The sequence below is a fragment of the Rhinolophus hipposideros genome (assembly GCF_964194185.1).
Source record: "Rhinolophus hipposideros genome assembly, chromosome: 22".
NCBI classification, from domain to species: Eukaryota; Metazoa; Chordata; class Mammalia; order Chiroptera; family Rhinolophidae; genus Rhinolophus; species Rhinolophus hipposideros.
The window spans coordinates 2,812,608-2,828,441 of NC_138068.1; the positions used below are offsets into that span (position 1 = coordinate 2,812,608).

At 52.9% G+C, this 15,834-nt stretch overlaps 1 protein-coding gene across 3 annotated transcripts in view; it reads right to left on the minus strand.

Moving 5' to 3' along the window:
- PHACTR3 (phosphatase and actin regulator 3) overlaps window positions 1–15,834 on the minus strand; it is a 165,937-nt gene that overhangs the window by 64,887 nt on the left and 85,216 nt on the right. For all 3 annotated transcript variants that reach the window (XM_081033805.1, XM_081033807.1, XM_081033806.1), the window contains exon 2: window positions 3,614–3,775. In XM_081033805.1, coding sequence (XP_080889931.1) covers window positions 3,614–3,775 — 162 coding nt within the window. The remainder of the gene's footprint in view (window positions 1–3,613; window positions 3,776–15,834) is intronic.

Here is a 15,834-nt window from a genome sequence, read left to right on the forward strand (position 1 = left end):
TCGGCTGGCTCCTACGCTCCACCAAATGCTCTGTAATTTCCCTGCCCCCAGTACCCTGGGGGACTTTTCTGCGGTCCTATTATCGTTTGCAAAGTACATCCTGACCACTCTTCATGTCTGTTCACGGTTCAGCCTCTGTACAGCCATCTTACCAAGCCGTCCCTCCCGGGTTAACACTTTCAAAGAATTCACCAGACAAACAGGAGGGAGGAGGCCGGGCCTCCACACCCTTCCAGCCTCCCCACTCCAGAGCCAAGCCCTCACAACCCACTCGTGTTCTCCCTGCCTCTTCCCTCACAGTGGGGCTGGGGCTCACTTTCAAGGACAATCTCCTTCTTTTCTCTAATTATCCAGAAAACGATTTGCCTGTAGGGGAACCCACTTTCTAAATACAAACCTATGGAATCCTCGGACCCTTTCTTTGAAAGATGGAGTGCTGGCCGTTAAGCCTGGACCACATAGAGCCTGGGGGTCACCATGTGTGCAAGCACTCTGCCCATGCACTCTGCCCGTGCGGGCTGCCGTGGGGACAGCACAGAGCCGGCCCACCTGTCAGAGCTTAATGTCTAGAAACATGACAAACAGGTAATGACAATGAAGTTATTTAATTTGTTCAAAATTATTTACTAAGCACCTACTATGTGCCAAGTGCTGAGCAAGTGCTGGAGGGGGTCACTGGGGAGCAGAACCAATTCAGCCCCCCTTCAGGGAGGGTGGGCTCAAGAGGGGGTGGTACAGGCAGTGATAACGAGATTACTCAATTGATTAATACTAGTAAAGCATTTATCAAGCACCTACTGTGTGCCAGGCACAGAGGAGCAAAACAGGCATGGCCTCTGCCTGCGGACCAGTGCATGGGGGACGGGAGAGGACAGACATGTATAGTCAGGCAAGTGGAATCCACCAGAATCAGCGGGCACTGGGGGCAGGGGGCCCTCAGGCTTCCCTGAGCTGTTTGTGCTGAGGGCTACCGGATAGATGGCACTAACCCAGACGTATCAGGGAGAGGACGGTCAGGGCAAAGGGGACAGAACTCCTTTCTCTAGTCCCATTTCCTGTCCGATTTCCAGGCGCCTGAAGCATGGTGGATAAAACTGAGAAATTGAATTCTGACTTGGGGAGGTGCAAGGAGAGACGCTGCAGTCCACTCTAGAAACAGGGACAGCAGAATGGGGGGCAGGGGCCTGAGAAATGGGGGACCCTCATTGCCCACCAGCATTGGGTGGTGTTCATTGGGGCCGGCTCCATGCAGGATGTCACCTGCTCTGACTCGTGGTCTTCCCAACGACCTGAAGATGCAGCTACGAGGGTCTCCTGTCCTCATCTCAGGGGACACTGGCCCCACCCCGCGAGCCACCCCCCGCCCCCAGCAGGTATGAGCTCAGATGCCACTTCCCAAACTGCAGGCTTCTGAGAACCAGCTTGATGGTGGTACCCGACCCGCACCCACCAGAACCACTGTTTCCTTCAGTTTTTCCTTTAACTCATCTGTTTTTATTCCATCTCATCTTCACCAATGATGCCTGTGAAATTAGGGACCTGACGTGCTGAAATAAACGCCATCCCACACTTCGGGGGAAAGAATGGTTTACAACAAATAAACTAAACGCAGTCCTGTTCCCAGGATTCCCAAATGTTTGAATAAAGGGCCTGAAAGTGGGGGTCCCTGCTCAAAGGTGGGGAGGCTACAGAAAACCCCATGGGGTCCCCACAGAACCCTGATGCCCTCCCAGGTCACCTGCCCGCAGGGCACTGAGGAGGGGCCCCGGAGGCCTGGAGTCCGCATAGCACACAGCTCAACCCTCCATGGCTGAGGACACCAAGCCCAGAGTGTCACAGGCTCCCCTGCGGTCACAGAGGTCACCTGCTTTGGCCCCTTCAGCTTTTCAATGATGCGCAGACCTGTCTTCCCCAGCTCAGCACCTTTGCATGGGCTCTTCCTACTGTTGCCATGTTTTTCCTTGCCTTCTCAAGGGGGCCGATTATGTCTCAGTTCCACGTCACGCCCTCACCTGGGTCTTCTCAGGCCACCTAACACAAGCAATGTCCACCCGCCCACTTTCTGCACAGCACCAGAGTCGTGGCTGCCCCCCCAGGCTGAGCACTGCTCCCTTTGCCGTCCAACTTCCGGGGACAGCTCTAAGTGGGCAGGGCCTGGGGCCTCCCTGTCTGCGCTGCACCTAGCATACAGGACGCGCTCACCATCCACTGAACAGCAGTGTGTGTTCTGCTCTCGTTCCTGAAAAGGAGCATTACCCGTCAACCTCCTGGGTGGTTAAAAAGTAATTACGTGAAACATGTCAAAAGTGCGTGTGAAGGACCTGCAGCTGTGATTAGCAGGTCCCCCATCGGCTTTGTCTCCGCCGTCCTCTGAGCTCTGGAGTCTGCACCTCTTCAGAGCTGAGAGGGAAACAGGGACCCCAGGGACCGCCAGCAGCCACAGCCTGAGCTGGCACTTGCCCGGGCTGGTCCCCAGGGCCCAGGACTAATTCCACACCAGCAGCTCCCTCACTATTTCCAGCCACACCTAATAGGCATGTGGCCCAGAGGCAAGGCCCGTGAGGGTGAAAAGCTGTGTCCTCAGGGGTTTGCTTCTCAAGGCACCAACTTCCCCTTGAACCAAGGACACCCAGGACTCCTGTCATCCAGGAGCCAGACCCAAGCCAGATGTCAGGGCTCAAACCCCAGCTCCCTGACCTGCTGACTGCTTGGCTGGGAGTGACTTCCCCTCTCCAAGGCCGTTCCTGTGCCTGAGAGATGGGCAGGATCACAGTGACAGCACTGGCCATAGGGAGGTTCTGGGTATTCCATTGGTTAGAAACATGCTCGGTCGCTCTTTGCTATTATGGCCAGTTCTCCAGTTGTCACCACACATGTCCCCTGTCATTTAGTCTAATGGTCATAGCCCTGGCGTAGTTGGCGAAGGGGCCGGGGCAGTGGTACAACCCGGCGCAACCCGACGTCCCACAGAGCTGGGACTGGCAGGGTGTAAGGAAGCAGCCTACGGTGAGTGAGGGAACCTTCCGGGCCCTGTGGGGGGGCAGTGGGATGGGAGTACCTCGGTAGGAGCCTCTTCAGGAAGAGCTTAGGGCTGGGCAGTGGCCGGCTCTGGCTTCCAGTAAGAAGAGACATCTCAAGGTTCCAGGCCAAACGAAGGGCCTTGACCTTCTGAGTCACCCAGGGGGCTCTTTGGGGACAGCAAGACCCAGGGCCAACTGAACCCGCATCTGGGGAGGGGCCCAGGTTCCAGGTGCCGGAGGGCTGGGTGCTTGTTACTCGAGGTGGTCAGCAAGGAGAGCTTGTTGCAAGCCAGGGTCTCGGCACAGCCCGGCTGTGAGCTGACTCGGAGCCTGCATTTTCAACCAGGTCCTGGGTGACTTGCGTGCCCAGCCCTTCGGGTGTGGGTGGTGAACGGGTTATGGTGCTGACCTGCTCCAGCGAGGTGAGACTTGGAAGGGCCAGTGGAGGGAGGTGACCTGGAGGAGGATGGGCAGTTCCTGGCCATCAGAGGCCACCGAGCATAGCCTGCCCTCCTGGGTGGAGCCAGGAACACAATATTAGTCACAGAAAGCAGAGTGACAGTAACGCCAGGCCCCCTCTCCCTGGTGCTCACCAGACGTCGTCTGCTTCAGTTTTTCATTTTTCTTTTTCCTCCATTTCCAAGGTTTGAAGATCCGGCCCAGGGAGGCCAGCTTGCTGTTCCTCCTCACGGGGGGAGTTCGAATCCCTGAGACCAGATACTCGGAACGCACTGGGGGGGTTGGGTCCATCTCATCTGGAAGACAAAAACCAAGGGAGGACTCAAGTGGTCACCTACGCTACACGCCTCCCTGGGGGGGCCAAGGTGACCCCAACACACACCCTGAGAAGCCACCAGTGATTCTCTAAATCCTGGGAATCAACAGGGTCCTCAGAGCAATACAGACTCTCTGGGGCCCATTCCAACCAGGTGGCCCATGGGTGGCACGGGCCAGCTCATAACAGTGTACATTCATTTCCCTTCTGTGCAGACCCTCCCTCCTGCACCCCTCTCCCAGCCCGCAGGAAGCCCTCACCCAACTCTGCCTTTGGCCACAGCGATTTAAGACTTTCCCACCCCAGGACCTTTGCTCACGCTATGCCCTCCACCAGTGCCGCTCTCCTTTGTCAGCTTCTTCTTTGCCCTGTAAACTTCAGCTACTCGGCCGAATCTGACTTCCTCCAGGATGTCCGTCCTCCCCCATCCAGACGAGGTCCAGCCCCTGCCCCCTGCTTCTGATGCTACTCATGAGCACGCCAGGGGACTGCCATGATCCCAGGCGCCCGCCCCTCGCGTTCAGCGGCCTGCTCCGCCTCTGGCTGTGCTGCTCAGTGAACAGCTGCAGGAGGAGTAAGTCCATGAATGGACAGAGCGAAGCAGCTCCCTTTGGATCCCTTCCTTGCTCAGAAAACGAGACCATTTTGTTCACTCTGCGGGGTGCAGAAAGATGGCGTCTGAGGAAGCGCATGGTTCCGCTGTTGGTCATACAGCAGAGCGCTAGCAACCTACATGCCCCTCGCCAGGGCCCTGGGAAAGTCACTGTCCTTCCTCTCACTGACTCGTGTACAGAGGTGGGAAAGAATAAAGCAGATGGGTGTGTGCAGACCAGCAACCTAAAATCGCTAAGTCAAAACAGGCGCACTCAAAGTCACACATGTGCCGCCAGTGGACAAAAGGGGGCCGTGCACATGCAGATCCTGACATATGCAGAGAAAAAAGTCTGTGGGGTCCCCTAACCGAGGGGAAGCCCTGGCTGTTGGGGGGACGGGGCTTCACCACAGGCCGTATATGATGTGTGCTTTTTTAAGAAATAATATTAGAATGGAAAACAATGGAACCAACAGAATGGTGAAGTGGAGACCTGTGTGAAAGAGCAGAGCTGTCCCCAGCAGCTCACCCTGGACCCCCACCTCATGGGCAGAGCCTAGATCTGAGTTCAGGCCATCACCGTGGGAGGACTGAGAAAAAAATGCCCAAGTGGCCCCAAACCCCTCCTGGGATGGGGAAGACATGTCTCTTCCAGCAGTGATGAGGACCTGAGTCCCCTGCAGGCTCTCAGATTTAACCCCCCGGTGTCACTTGGGTGGAAGTCTGTATACCTGGAAGAAGGCGGCCAGCAGTCAGAGGGACCGGGGACCTGTGATGGGCTGGTCACCATCACACCCAGCCCAACCTGTCATGTAACAGGTGTTATTTTACCCTCACAGTGAATCTCTGGGGGTAGAGACTGTCTTGTGTCCATTTCACAGACAAGCGCACTGAGGCCCAGAGCAGTGAGCCATTTGGTCGACTGACACAGTGAGGTGGGGCATGATCCCAAGAGCAGCCTGACTCCACAGACCCCTCTGGAATCTCTAAGCTGCCTGTAGAGTGACCGTATAAATTTATCACCCAGGGCAGGACACAAACGATGGGACACCAAGAGAAGAGGCATAAGCCGGGAGCAGCCCAGGCCAGCTGGGGTATGGCCCACGCTCTTTCTGTTACTACCTGAGCTTTAACTGTGTCCCAGGGCTGTGTCCTGGGTGTCCACAGAGCAACCCCGGGTGGGAGGCCTTTATCCAGGATGAGCCCAGGGCATCTTATTTCAGAACTTGTCCCTGTAGGCTCAGCAACCAATAAGGCACCAAAGGCAACAGCATTCTCCATCTTGTTTTCAGTTATAACCCTGGCACCCAGCAGGGGCCCAGGACATGCAGGTCAGGGAGTGGTGGAGCCGGGGAGACCAACGGTGCTGGGCATGTGTCCCTCCTGCCATCGTCTCCCAGCTCCACACTCCAGGTGGGCGGGAGGCAGCAGGGTCCTCCTCTTCCCATAAGCAGCGTTTTCCATGTTATCCTCTCCTTTCCTTCCTCCGCCCACGGCTGCCAGATGGAGTGGAGCTGCCAGTGCCACCAGTGTTCCCAGGAAAGCTGGCTGTCCTGGAGGCATTTCTGGCACAATGGGAAAAGAACTGGCCAGGTCGCCCCAAGCCTTGGGGCTCATTTGAAAAGAGAGATGAAGGTCCCTAGGGATGAGCAGGGGGACGCTGGAACATTGTCATTGCTTTCTTTATACCTCACCTAGTTTCACAAAGGATGGGTAGCAGTTACCAGAAACACACAAACCCAACAAGATAAAAAGAGTATCCGAGGAAATCCAGAGGAAGGGGACCTGGACAGGACCACAGCTTCAGGGGGTTAAAGACCCACGTGGGGGTCAGGGGAGGGCACACATGTGGCTCTGAGCTTCCTAGCAGCCAAAGCAAAAGGGAGCAGCACGAAGAATACAAATCAGACTGCAACCCACTCCATTTGCTGAGACCGTGGCCCAGGCCACCAGACGGGGGAAGAGCCAGGCCAAGAGCTGGAGGCAGAACACGGTGGGTGAGGACCACGGCTGCAGCTGGGGAGGCAGGTAGGGGCTTCAACTTAGTGTAAAGTCCACAGGGAGCCATGGAAGAACTTTAGCTTGAAAGGCCTGATTTGTTCATCCACCAAATATGCAATGTACTCGAGCAGGATGGACACTTTAGTCTGAGTGACTCCTCAGAAGGAGTCCCTGCCAGGGGAGAGCAAAGACCCACAAGCCCAGAGGTCTGAAGGGAGGATGCGTCCTCTCCCCCTGCACTTCTCCACCTCCCTCAGGTGGCTCAGGCCCAGGGCCAGGCCCACGAGGGCTTCTGAGGCTGTGACTTACAACCCAAGAACAAAAGGATCACACATGCTGAGCTGCTCAGTGAAGGACGTACTTACAAATGCCCACAGGGCAGAAGGGGCTCGCATGTGTCACCAACTGTGTGCTCGGGGTCCCAGTGAGCAACAGGTAGGCGTGTGTCCTGCAGGGCACAGCGGTGGTGGGGGTGAAAGTGGGCGGGCATATAGTAGGAGAGTGGGGTGTGGGAACGTGTCTACGTGTGCACCATGGGTGGGTGTGTACGTAATTGGTTGGGTGCATGTGCCCGTACGGCTGTGTCCACAGAGAGACGGGAGGGCTGGGTGTGCTGCCACGTCCCTCTATCTCCAGCCCTTGAACCTGAGTCTCTCTGGAGTTGCTGAGAAACCCCCTTCCTGCACTGGGGAGGACCGAGGTGTGAACACATTAGCAGGTCCCTCTAGTCTCTGAATAACACAGTGCTGCTAAGTTCCAGGGGTACCTTTGCCGCCTGTGAGACATTAGCAGTTAATTAACGACAATGAGTCCCCACACATGCATGAGGAAGTACAACAGAAAGCTACAGGAGGGTGTATGGGGGGGACCCTCCCTTGTTCCCAAGTGACGGACGGGGCAGGCTGACGGTGCAGGCGCCAGTTCCCCCTGTCTCTGGTCCCTTAGGTAACTCCAACCCTCTCCCGGTCCCCTCTCAGGCTCGGGGCAGTTGGTGCACTTGTCCCCTAGTATCCAACCGCACCTACCTCCCCCCTCGATGGATCCCGCAAACGTAGAAGTCAGGCACTGTTCTAGAACAAGGCAGTGAGGGACACCAATGCTGTGGCTGAGCCCACAGAGCTTACAGGCCAGTCTCCAAGCCCGGCGCAGTGCCACCTCCTTTATTTATAACATTCCCTTCCATCCTACCTCCAGTCACTCTCAGATGTCATCCTGAGATGTTTCCTGTTGTCATCTTTCCCACCGGAACAAACAGGTGCCATGAGCACAGGGGCTGTGGCCGTCTGGTTCATTGCTGTCCCTGGCGCCCAGAAGGTGCTTCAGTAAACACCTGCTCGACCTGAGAGTCTGGGGTGTAGTGCTGCTGCTGCTGAAGCCACTCATCTGACTTGGAAGTCCACCCCTCAGTGACACTGGGCATTTCTTCTACCCACTGACCTGTCCCTCTCAACAGACACCTTCCCCCCAAAGCACAATGGACAGAAAGCCCCACCTCACTGGGGGAGCAAGGTCAGCACCAGGTGTCACACGCTGAGTGGCTGGCCCCTGTGGGAAGACAGACACCATCTGTCTCAGACAATGTTGGACCGTGATGTTGGCTTGTTTCATTCATTCATTCACAAGCTCACTCATCAGGTATCAGCTGAGGCCCCTGGGTGCCAGGACTGTTCTGAGTTTGAGACAGGGCAGTAAACGTGATGGACATGCTGTCTCACGCTGCATGAAGCTCACCTGCTTGTGGAGGAGGAAGAAAACACACAAGGAAACAATGAGATCACTTCAGAATGTGACGAGAGCTATGCGTGAAAGAGGCAGACAAGAAGCTGAGATATGGACCAACAGAGCAGGGACGCTATCTGTTCAGTGAGTCCTTCCTTGCCCCAAAGAATCCACCTGACAACACTTACTTAGTGACCATCTGCTGTGAGCAAAACACCGTGCCAGGCCTGAGGCAAAATGGAAAGGTGCTGGACACCCCCTGCCTGGTGGGCTCACTGACCACGGAGAAAACCACAGTGCGGGGAGTCACCAGGATAAAACAAGACAGGAGATGACAACTGCAGAGGAAGCAATTCTTCCTGCCTCGGGGTGGAAAACTACGAGAGGGCTCCTGGGGGTGGAGAGAGAGTTGAATAGGTCCTTGGCGGTTGAGTAGGAGTTGAATAAAAAAGGCAAATCCATAAAAGCATGACAGTAAGTGGTGTTTGGAAATGGGGAATAACTCAGGGGAGTGAGATGTGATGTGCCCAGTCTCTGAGGTTCAGAAACCCAGTAAAATTTCCACGTATAAAACTGAGATCCACATAGAGCTGCCAACTTTCTACGGTGCGGAGTAATGACCAACACACGCACACAAACACACATACACAAAACTACCATCAATTATTATCACCACTTACTACAACTATTGGAAGAATGCAATCTAAAAGTAAGAAGAGAACCGTTTCAGTAAATACATGTTGATAAATGAAAACATAGCAATGTTGTGTTGGCCTCAGTGTTCCTGATTTGCTCGCATTGGACTGTGCACCTGAAAGTGAGAACTCAGGCTGGAGCTCAGAGTTTCTGGAATGGAGAAGATGGAGCTGAGGCTGAGGATGGATGGGGCCAGCCAGGCAGAGCTGTGTGTGGCCGAGACAGCTGCCTCAAGGGCATGGGAATCACTGGGGGACCTGGTGTGAGGGCAGCATTGTGGAAATTCTGAATGTCGGTGTGGATGGGAAACTGGGGAACAAGGCCACAGGCGGGGTGGCCATTGAGGGGACAGTGGGGGCAGTGGGGCCAGGAGAGAGAGGATGGAAAGATGTCGTTGAGGCACAGCCCTCCTCAGGGCTGGGTGAGAAATCAGTGTGAGGCATTCACACATGTGGAAGAATCTGGAAAACCAAGCTGTTTTGCTGTGACCGTCGTCAGCGACAGCAGCATCTGCTGAGCACTGCTGTGTGACAAGCTCTGCCTTGAGCTCCTCCCATGAATTACCACGGTCCATTCCCATCCAGACCCAGAAGGCAGGTCACTATTTCAAGGAGGAAAATGGAGGCACAGAGATATGAAGTAAGGTTCCCAAATCATGCAGCTAAAGTGACAGTAGACGTGGAAGTGAGGACGTCTCCTCCAATAGCCCTTATCCGAACCCCTCGTGAGACCCCACGGAGCAGGTGATAATCGCCCTGCTATCAGGGGTATAGGATGAGGGAGGGGAAAGAGGGCTGGGGCAGAGATTATCATTCAAGCAACATCTACAGTAAAATCATGGCATTTGGGGGGTCAAAAGATCAATGGCTTATGTCCAGGCTGTCGGATATGTAGATTGACAGCCATGGACAAACAAAGTGCTGGGTGTTTTTAATAGACTCACCACAAGGATGGGTCCAAACCTCTGAAACCAAATTTTCAAAATGACTTTTAACCTCCCAGATGGAAAAGTAGTGTTCATCTGACCTTCCCCACTCCTGAAAAATGCTTGAGTAACGATGGAAGAGGACATTTTGGGAGCACTGATCAGTATGAATGGAAGTAGGACCCCATTTGAAGCCCTTTCAGGAAGGAGGGAGACCATGCCACACAATCACACTGCTCATCACCGAGGAAAAAACTGGTCGCTGGCGTGGATGGGGCAGGGAGGGATGCAGGAAGAAGGGGGAAAGAACTCCGAAGGCCCTATGGCTCCATGCCCAGGACCTTTGCAGGCTTTACCCTACAGCTCTGCGAGCACAACCCTCAGAGCCCGTGATGGGTCACAGGCTCTGTGATGGAAACACCGTTGCCTTTCCAGCATGAGGAACCTAGGACCTCAGCAGCACCCAGCACCACACCTGGTACGCGGAGTGAAGGAACAAAAAAGCGCGTGAATAAACAAATGAGCAATTGAACCTGTGATACAAACACTGAAGAGGAATCAGAATGCAGGTCAGTGGTTATCGACGACTTGGGGTCACCTCTGTGCCCCTTGAGAGGGGGACAATTGCAGTTCTGAAGCCGCTGCCAGGCCTCCTGCTGGCCCAGCATTTCTCCTGGCTGCCATCTAAGCAGCCCTCCACAGACGGCCTCTCCCTTCCCGCCCTTGCTCATTAGTCAAGGTACTAAGAAACACAGAGAAGGAACTACACGAGCGTGGCTATGAGCTTCACAGTGAATAGCGGGCCCCTGGAATACTGTGAATCCAATCCTGCCTAAACGCAGGGGAACATTTTTGAATGTCCCAGGGGAGGCCACCAAATTCTCTAGCATGTTCATTCCAGGTAAAAAACAACAACAACAACAACAAAACAAAACCCTAGGAGGCAGGGACTGTATTTCCAGCTCCATTTTACATTTAGGAAGTGGGGGTTAAGGGCAGGGAACCCAGGTGCGAAATCACACAGCTGGGCGCTGGCACCCAGGCTCTCTGATCTAAAGTTCACCATCTGGGCACCAGTGTTTCCCAAAGTGTGTTCCCTGGAACCCTGGCTTTCTGGGTGAAAACTGTTGGGAAAACACTGCCGACACTAGAAGCGTCCCCTGAAGAGTCCTACTACATCATGTCACAGTAAAGGCTCTGAGAAGTGCTGCAGTACGCCTATTCAGCTGTTTAGCCAGCTCTTTCTAAACAGATGGATCAGGCAGCCCTATTTACACCTTGATGCCCAAACAGCACTAACCCCACAAAAGCTGTCCTAAGGAGTTTGAGCAATAAACCTGAGATGAAGCAGTCTGAATGTACTCCTGCTAAGTAGTGTTAATGACAATTTATTTTTGGAATATAGAAGTCTCTTCCCCCATATCTGTATTTCACAGATAACAGGATTCTCTGTTCTCTGAGCCGAGGCTGGGCCTCACCATTTCCCAGGTCTCTAAGCTTCTTCCAGCTGTCTGAGGCCCCCTACACGGCGTGGATGCTGAAATTAGGAATAGATAAATGGGCGTCATCTATGCCTCTGACACCAGAGGAAAAATCAAGGCATTATTAAAGTGGCTTTTCTTCCCTCATCTGCAGGGTGGGAAACACGGCACATCTAACTAGAAAGCCCATCTGTTTAGTATCAGCCCCATAACTCTGCCAATGGTCGCATGTGCCTGCCAGACATATGGCCAGTTCTCCAAGTGAAAATCAGCTCAGATCTGTAAAACAAGTGGGTCTGAAAATGGTGCAGGGAGTTTGGGACCAGGAAAGACAACAAGAAAAGGACAGGGTTGGGGAAGGAGGATAGTGCAATCTGGAAAACCGACTTTGTCATTGTAATTGTCCCGGTCCTTCCTTGTCATTGGGTATTTGCACATAAGCAAACGCTCTTAAAAATGCTTTTGCAAGAAGCCCAAAGATTTTGCAAAGACTAAACGCTGCTTTTAGGAACATACTCCTAAAGACCCTATCTGACAGACAGGGGGGAAATGAGTGTTTCGGAGAGAGGATAAACAGTAAAATAACGCATCAGGAGATTTTAGCAAGTTACTACAAATGTAGACAAATAACATTGCCCATGATCTTCAAAGCCCAAGTTCCACCCCTGAATTTCTAAAGCTGAAGTGTAAGATAAGGTTCTTATATAATGTCACTCAAAGCTTAATTTAAACATATGCATACTTTAACATTTTTCAGAGAGATTAAACACGTTGTAAAAGCTGGGAAGACATTGAGCCAACAGGCTTGTATTTTGAAAATGTGTCCCACACTCATTTTGCTTAGGTCAGAAATAGGCAAACGTTGTCTGGAAAGGGCCACATAGTAAATATCTTAGACTTTGCAGGCCATACGATCTCTGTCACGACAACTGTAGCATGAAAGCAGCCCTGCACATGTACATTAGATGACGTGTACATTACTCGGCGGGGCCACATTTTAATGCAATTTTATTTACAAAAACCAGTGGTGGTCGGACTTGGTCCGTGGGCTGTAGTGTAGTTTGCCGACTCTTGCTTTAAGTGGCCCCTTGGGAAATGCCTTCAGGGAGAAGGTACTAGAGGATGCTCTAAGAAGACAGGGAGAAAAGGAATGGTTCCTGATCTTGACCCCTTGCCTCTCCCCCACTTCACACCCAAGTCAGCACCCCTCTCCCCACCCAAGTCTGCACCTCCTCCCTGGTTTTCCAGCATCTGCTAATCCTGCACCACTAAGCAAACAGGGTCTGGGATTACTTTCACACATAATGACATAGTGGCTTTTAGGATGAAATACAAAACCCCAACTGTGACCCCAGAGTCCTGACCTGATTTCTTAAGCTAATCTCATGCCACACCTCACCCCATGCCCCAATTGTATCTATCTTGTTTTCGCTCCTCACTCATCAAGCTGTCTCCTACCACAGGGCTGCCTCCTACGCCAATCCCTCTGGAGAAAACACTTTTCATTGATGAACTCCTACTCATCCCTCACAGCCCCATCCTCTATGCCCACCTGTTAGGTTTGTTGTCATTTTTGCCACCATAGTATTCAGTACAATTTATAATTAGCTATTGATTTGCATGTCCATTAGTTTAACATCCTTGGCTGTTCGACCATGAGAGCAGAGATCCAGTGTGTCATATGTAACTCTCTCCCCAGGCCCTAAAACAGAGTCCAGGAAGGCCCGGTAAGGGCTCAGCAAGTATTTGAGAAGCCAAAGGAAAGGAGCTGCAGAGTCTTCTGTGCTCAAGTTCATAGTCCCTGAGCACAGAGCACTAGCTGGAGCTGGTGACCTTACCAGAACAAGGCACATTTCTCAGGAGTTACCCAGTTGGGTTTCTTCGTGAATTTTATGAGTTTTTCTGTCACGCTACACTCTACCTGAGCTCACGGTCCACCTGGGCTCACAGTATACAGGGCATCATGACCCACCTGGGCTCACAGATGTCAATCAACAAATCAAATGCATAGGTGCACCATGATAGCCAGGTAAGTGTTTTGAGGGAGAGGGAGGGAGCTGCATGATAGCACATAATGGGGGATTGGACACATTTCTGAGAAGAAGTAACTCAAGCTCAGATGAGAAGAATGAGCTGGGCTGAGCACTTTTCAGTCAGGAAAAAGAAAAAGACAAAGAATGCATAAGCCCACCTGGAAGGGGCACATTCACACCTTCCTCCAAAGATCTTCACTGATCATTTATCTCACCTGCATGCCCATCAAGAGCCACATGGCAAAGAGACAAGTACAGCCCCAAAAGGCTACGTGATTAGCCCAGGGTCACCCAGCACTGGGTAACGGCCCTGGGCATGGATACTGGGCTTCAAATCTTACCAGGTGAAGGAGGTTTCTACAGGTCTCTGCTGCTCACCCACCCTGAGGGCACCCAGATCAGAATCCTGCAAGGTGTGTACCTTGTCCAGCTGCTTCTTGTGAACGTCCTGTGGGCGTTGTTGTAAAGGGACTGTGAGCTCCCAAGTGACCCCACTCTTCGCCACTCCAATGTCTTTTGAAAAGCCATTACTCTCTAACTCCCTTTATAAACATAACATGTTGAAAGGTCCTTGGTCACAATTTCCAGCCTACAAGGCAGCCCCCCACATGGTGGTTCAAATGTATTGTCGAAAGTGAGTCCTTGGGGACCACTCAGTCTCAGCCTCAGAAATCATTTCCCTCCTCATCCATTAAGTAAATGAAGTTCCGCCCGAGAGTGCCAGTGCTTCCATCAGGCTGCATGAACATGGGGGAGGGCACGAGAGGACGCTGGCTGCTCCTGCAGGCGTCCCGGCCCTGCCAGCGGGGACAGGAAGTGTGCCGGGCATTCTCATGGGGCACCTGTTCTGTACATCGACATGCAACTGCTCGGAGCAAGCATGGCCGAGTGTGTGAGAAATGTTCGGGAGTAATCACAAGTGTGGGCGACGATGTGGGAAATCGGAACCATGTACACACGGCTGCTGGGCCGGTGCAGCTCTCACACAGAGCATGGGAACTGCTGGCTTCACTGGACGTCTTGCTGGAATGACACCATCGAGGCAGAGAGACAGACATGTCTTGCCCACCCTCATTCATCGGGGCAGAATCTCGTAGTTAGTCCTAGGGCAGGACCTCTTGAGAGGGTCGTGGCTGCTGCAGGTTTATCCAAGCAGCATGGCCAAGCTCGGGATCCATGGGCTGGGTGTGAATGCAAGCTCCCATCAACTGTTAAAACTGCGACACGTTACTTAACCTCTCAGCTCCCACTCGCGGGCATCTGGGAAATGGGATGACTCCAGTACTGACTGCAAATGGTTCTTGTGGGGATTAAATGCTCTCGTGCACATGGAGGGCTTAATACAGAGCCTGGCGCACAGCATCATATTAACGTTTAATAATCGTTAGCTACCATCATCACCTTCTTTATCATCGTTTTCTAGGCTTCTTGGCTGGCTTTTCTGCATCAGTCTCTGGCACACAGTAGGCCACTCAATAAATACTTGTGGAATGAGTAAAAACACTGCAGAGATCCTAGACAAAATCACAGTTTTCAAGGAACTCACAAAAAAGCAAACACATTGATCAAGTCTTTGATTTTCAACAGAATGGATGTTCCCTTCCAAAACCAAAACACCAAAGACGAACAATAACAACAAGAAAATCAGGGGTTCCTCCTGGAATCTGCAAGGACTGGGTTAGATTCTTTGAAGGGAATTGGCCACTATGGCAAGAATAGTAAGATACTTGGAAGAAACACAATCTTTTTCACAAATCTGGAAAGAAATATACAGTGAAAATAATCAGAGGAGCCAGCATCCTGAGACCAAAGGAGATGCAAGGAACAGTGTGCAGCTCACGCTTCTGTTGGAACGGGGCTTTGGCAGGAGGGCTCAGACTGTGAGGAATCCCGGCCCGAACACACAGCACAGAAGGGACTCGGGCATGGCGAGTGCCATTAGCTACGTGTCCCTGGTGGGTCCCACAAGAAACAGCACTACTGGGCCAAACTCAATGGTTGTGCCTCCAAGAAGCAAAGGGGACAGGAATAGAGAGACATAAGAGACCATGGCCTCTATCTGTTTCAGTCTCCACATGAGCCCGTGGACTCCTCATGGGTGGTCTTAGTGTTTACTGACACGTAAGCACCATAAGCCTCCAGGAGCCAGCAGGCCAGTACATGTGGTGTGGGCCACTTGGCACGGGCTTACCCAAGGAAATGGTGACCTTCTGGGCCAGAAGTGCTGGCCTCTGAGAGAGGCTGTGTTGGTCTTCAACGTGGTGCCCCACCATGGGTAATGTGGTGGCAATCGCCCCTCCTCCCTGGAGAAGACCCCCCAGCACATGTGCCCTTCCTCACTGCATGTGTCCTGGGAGACAGCCTGAGGCTGAGAACTCTCAGAAACACCAGCACAGGGCCCTGCTTCCAAGGGGTCTGCAATCCCACTAGCCATTTGGAAACGCCAGGGCCTCCGTGCCAGAAAACACGGGCTGGCTCCACGTCACGCTGGTCCTGTGGCCACAGCCGGGTCCTAGACCTCTTCAGGTCTCTCAGGGGTCCTCAATTGTGACATGTGACAACGCTACTGTTAACATCCGTCACACCCACGAC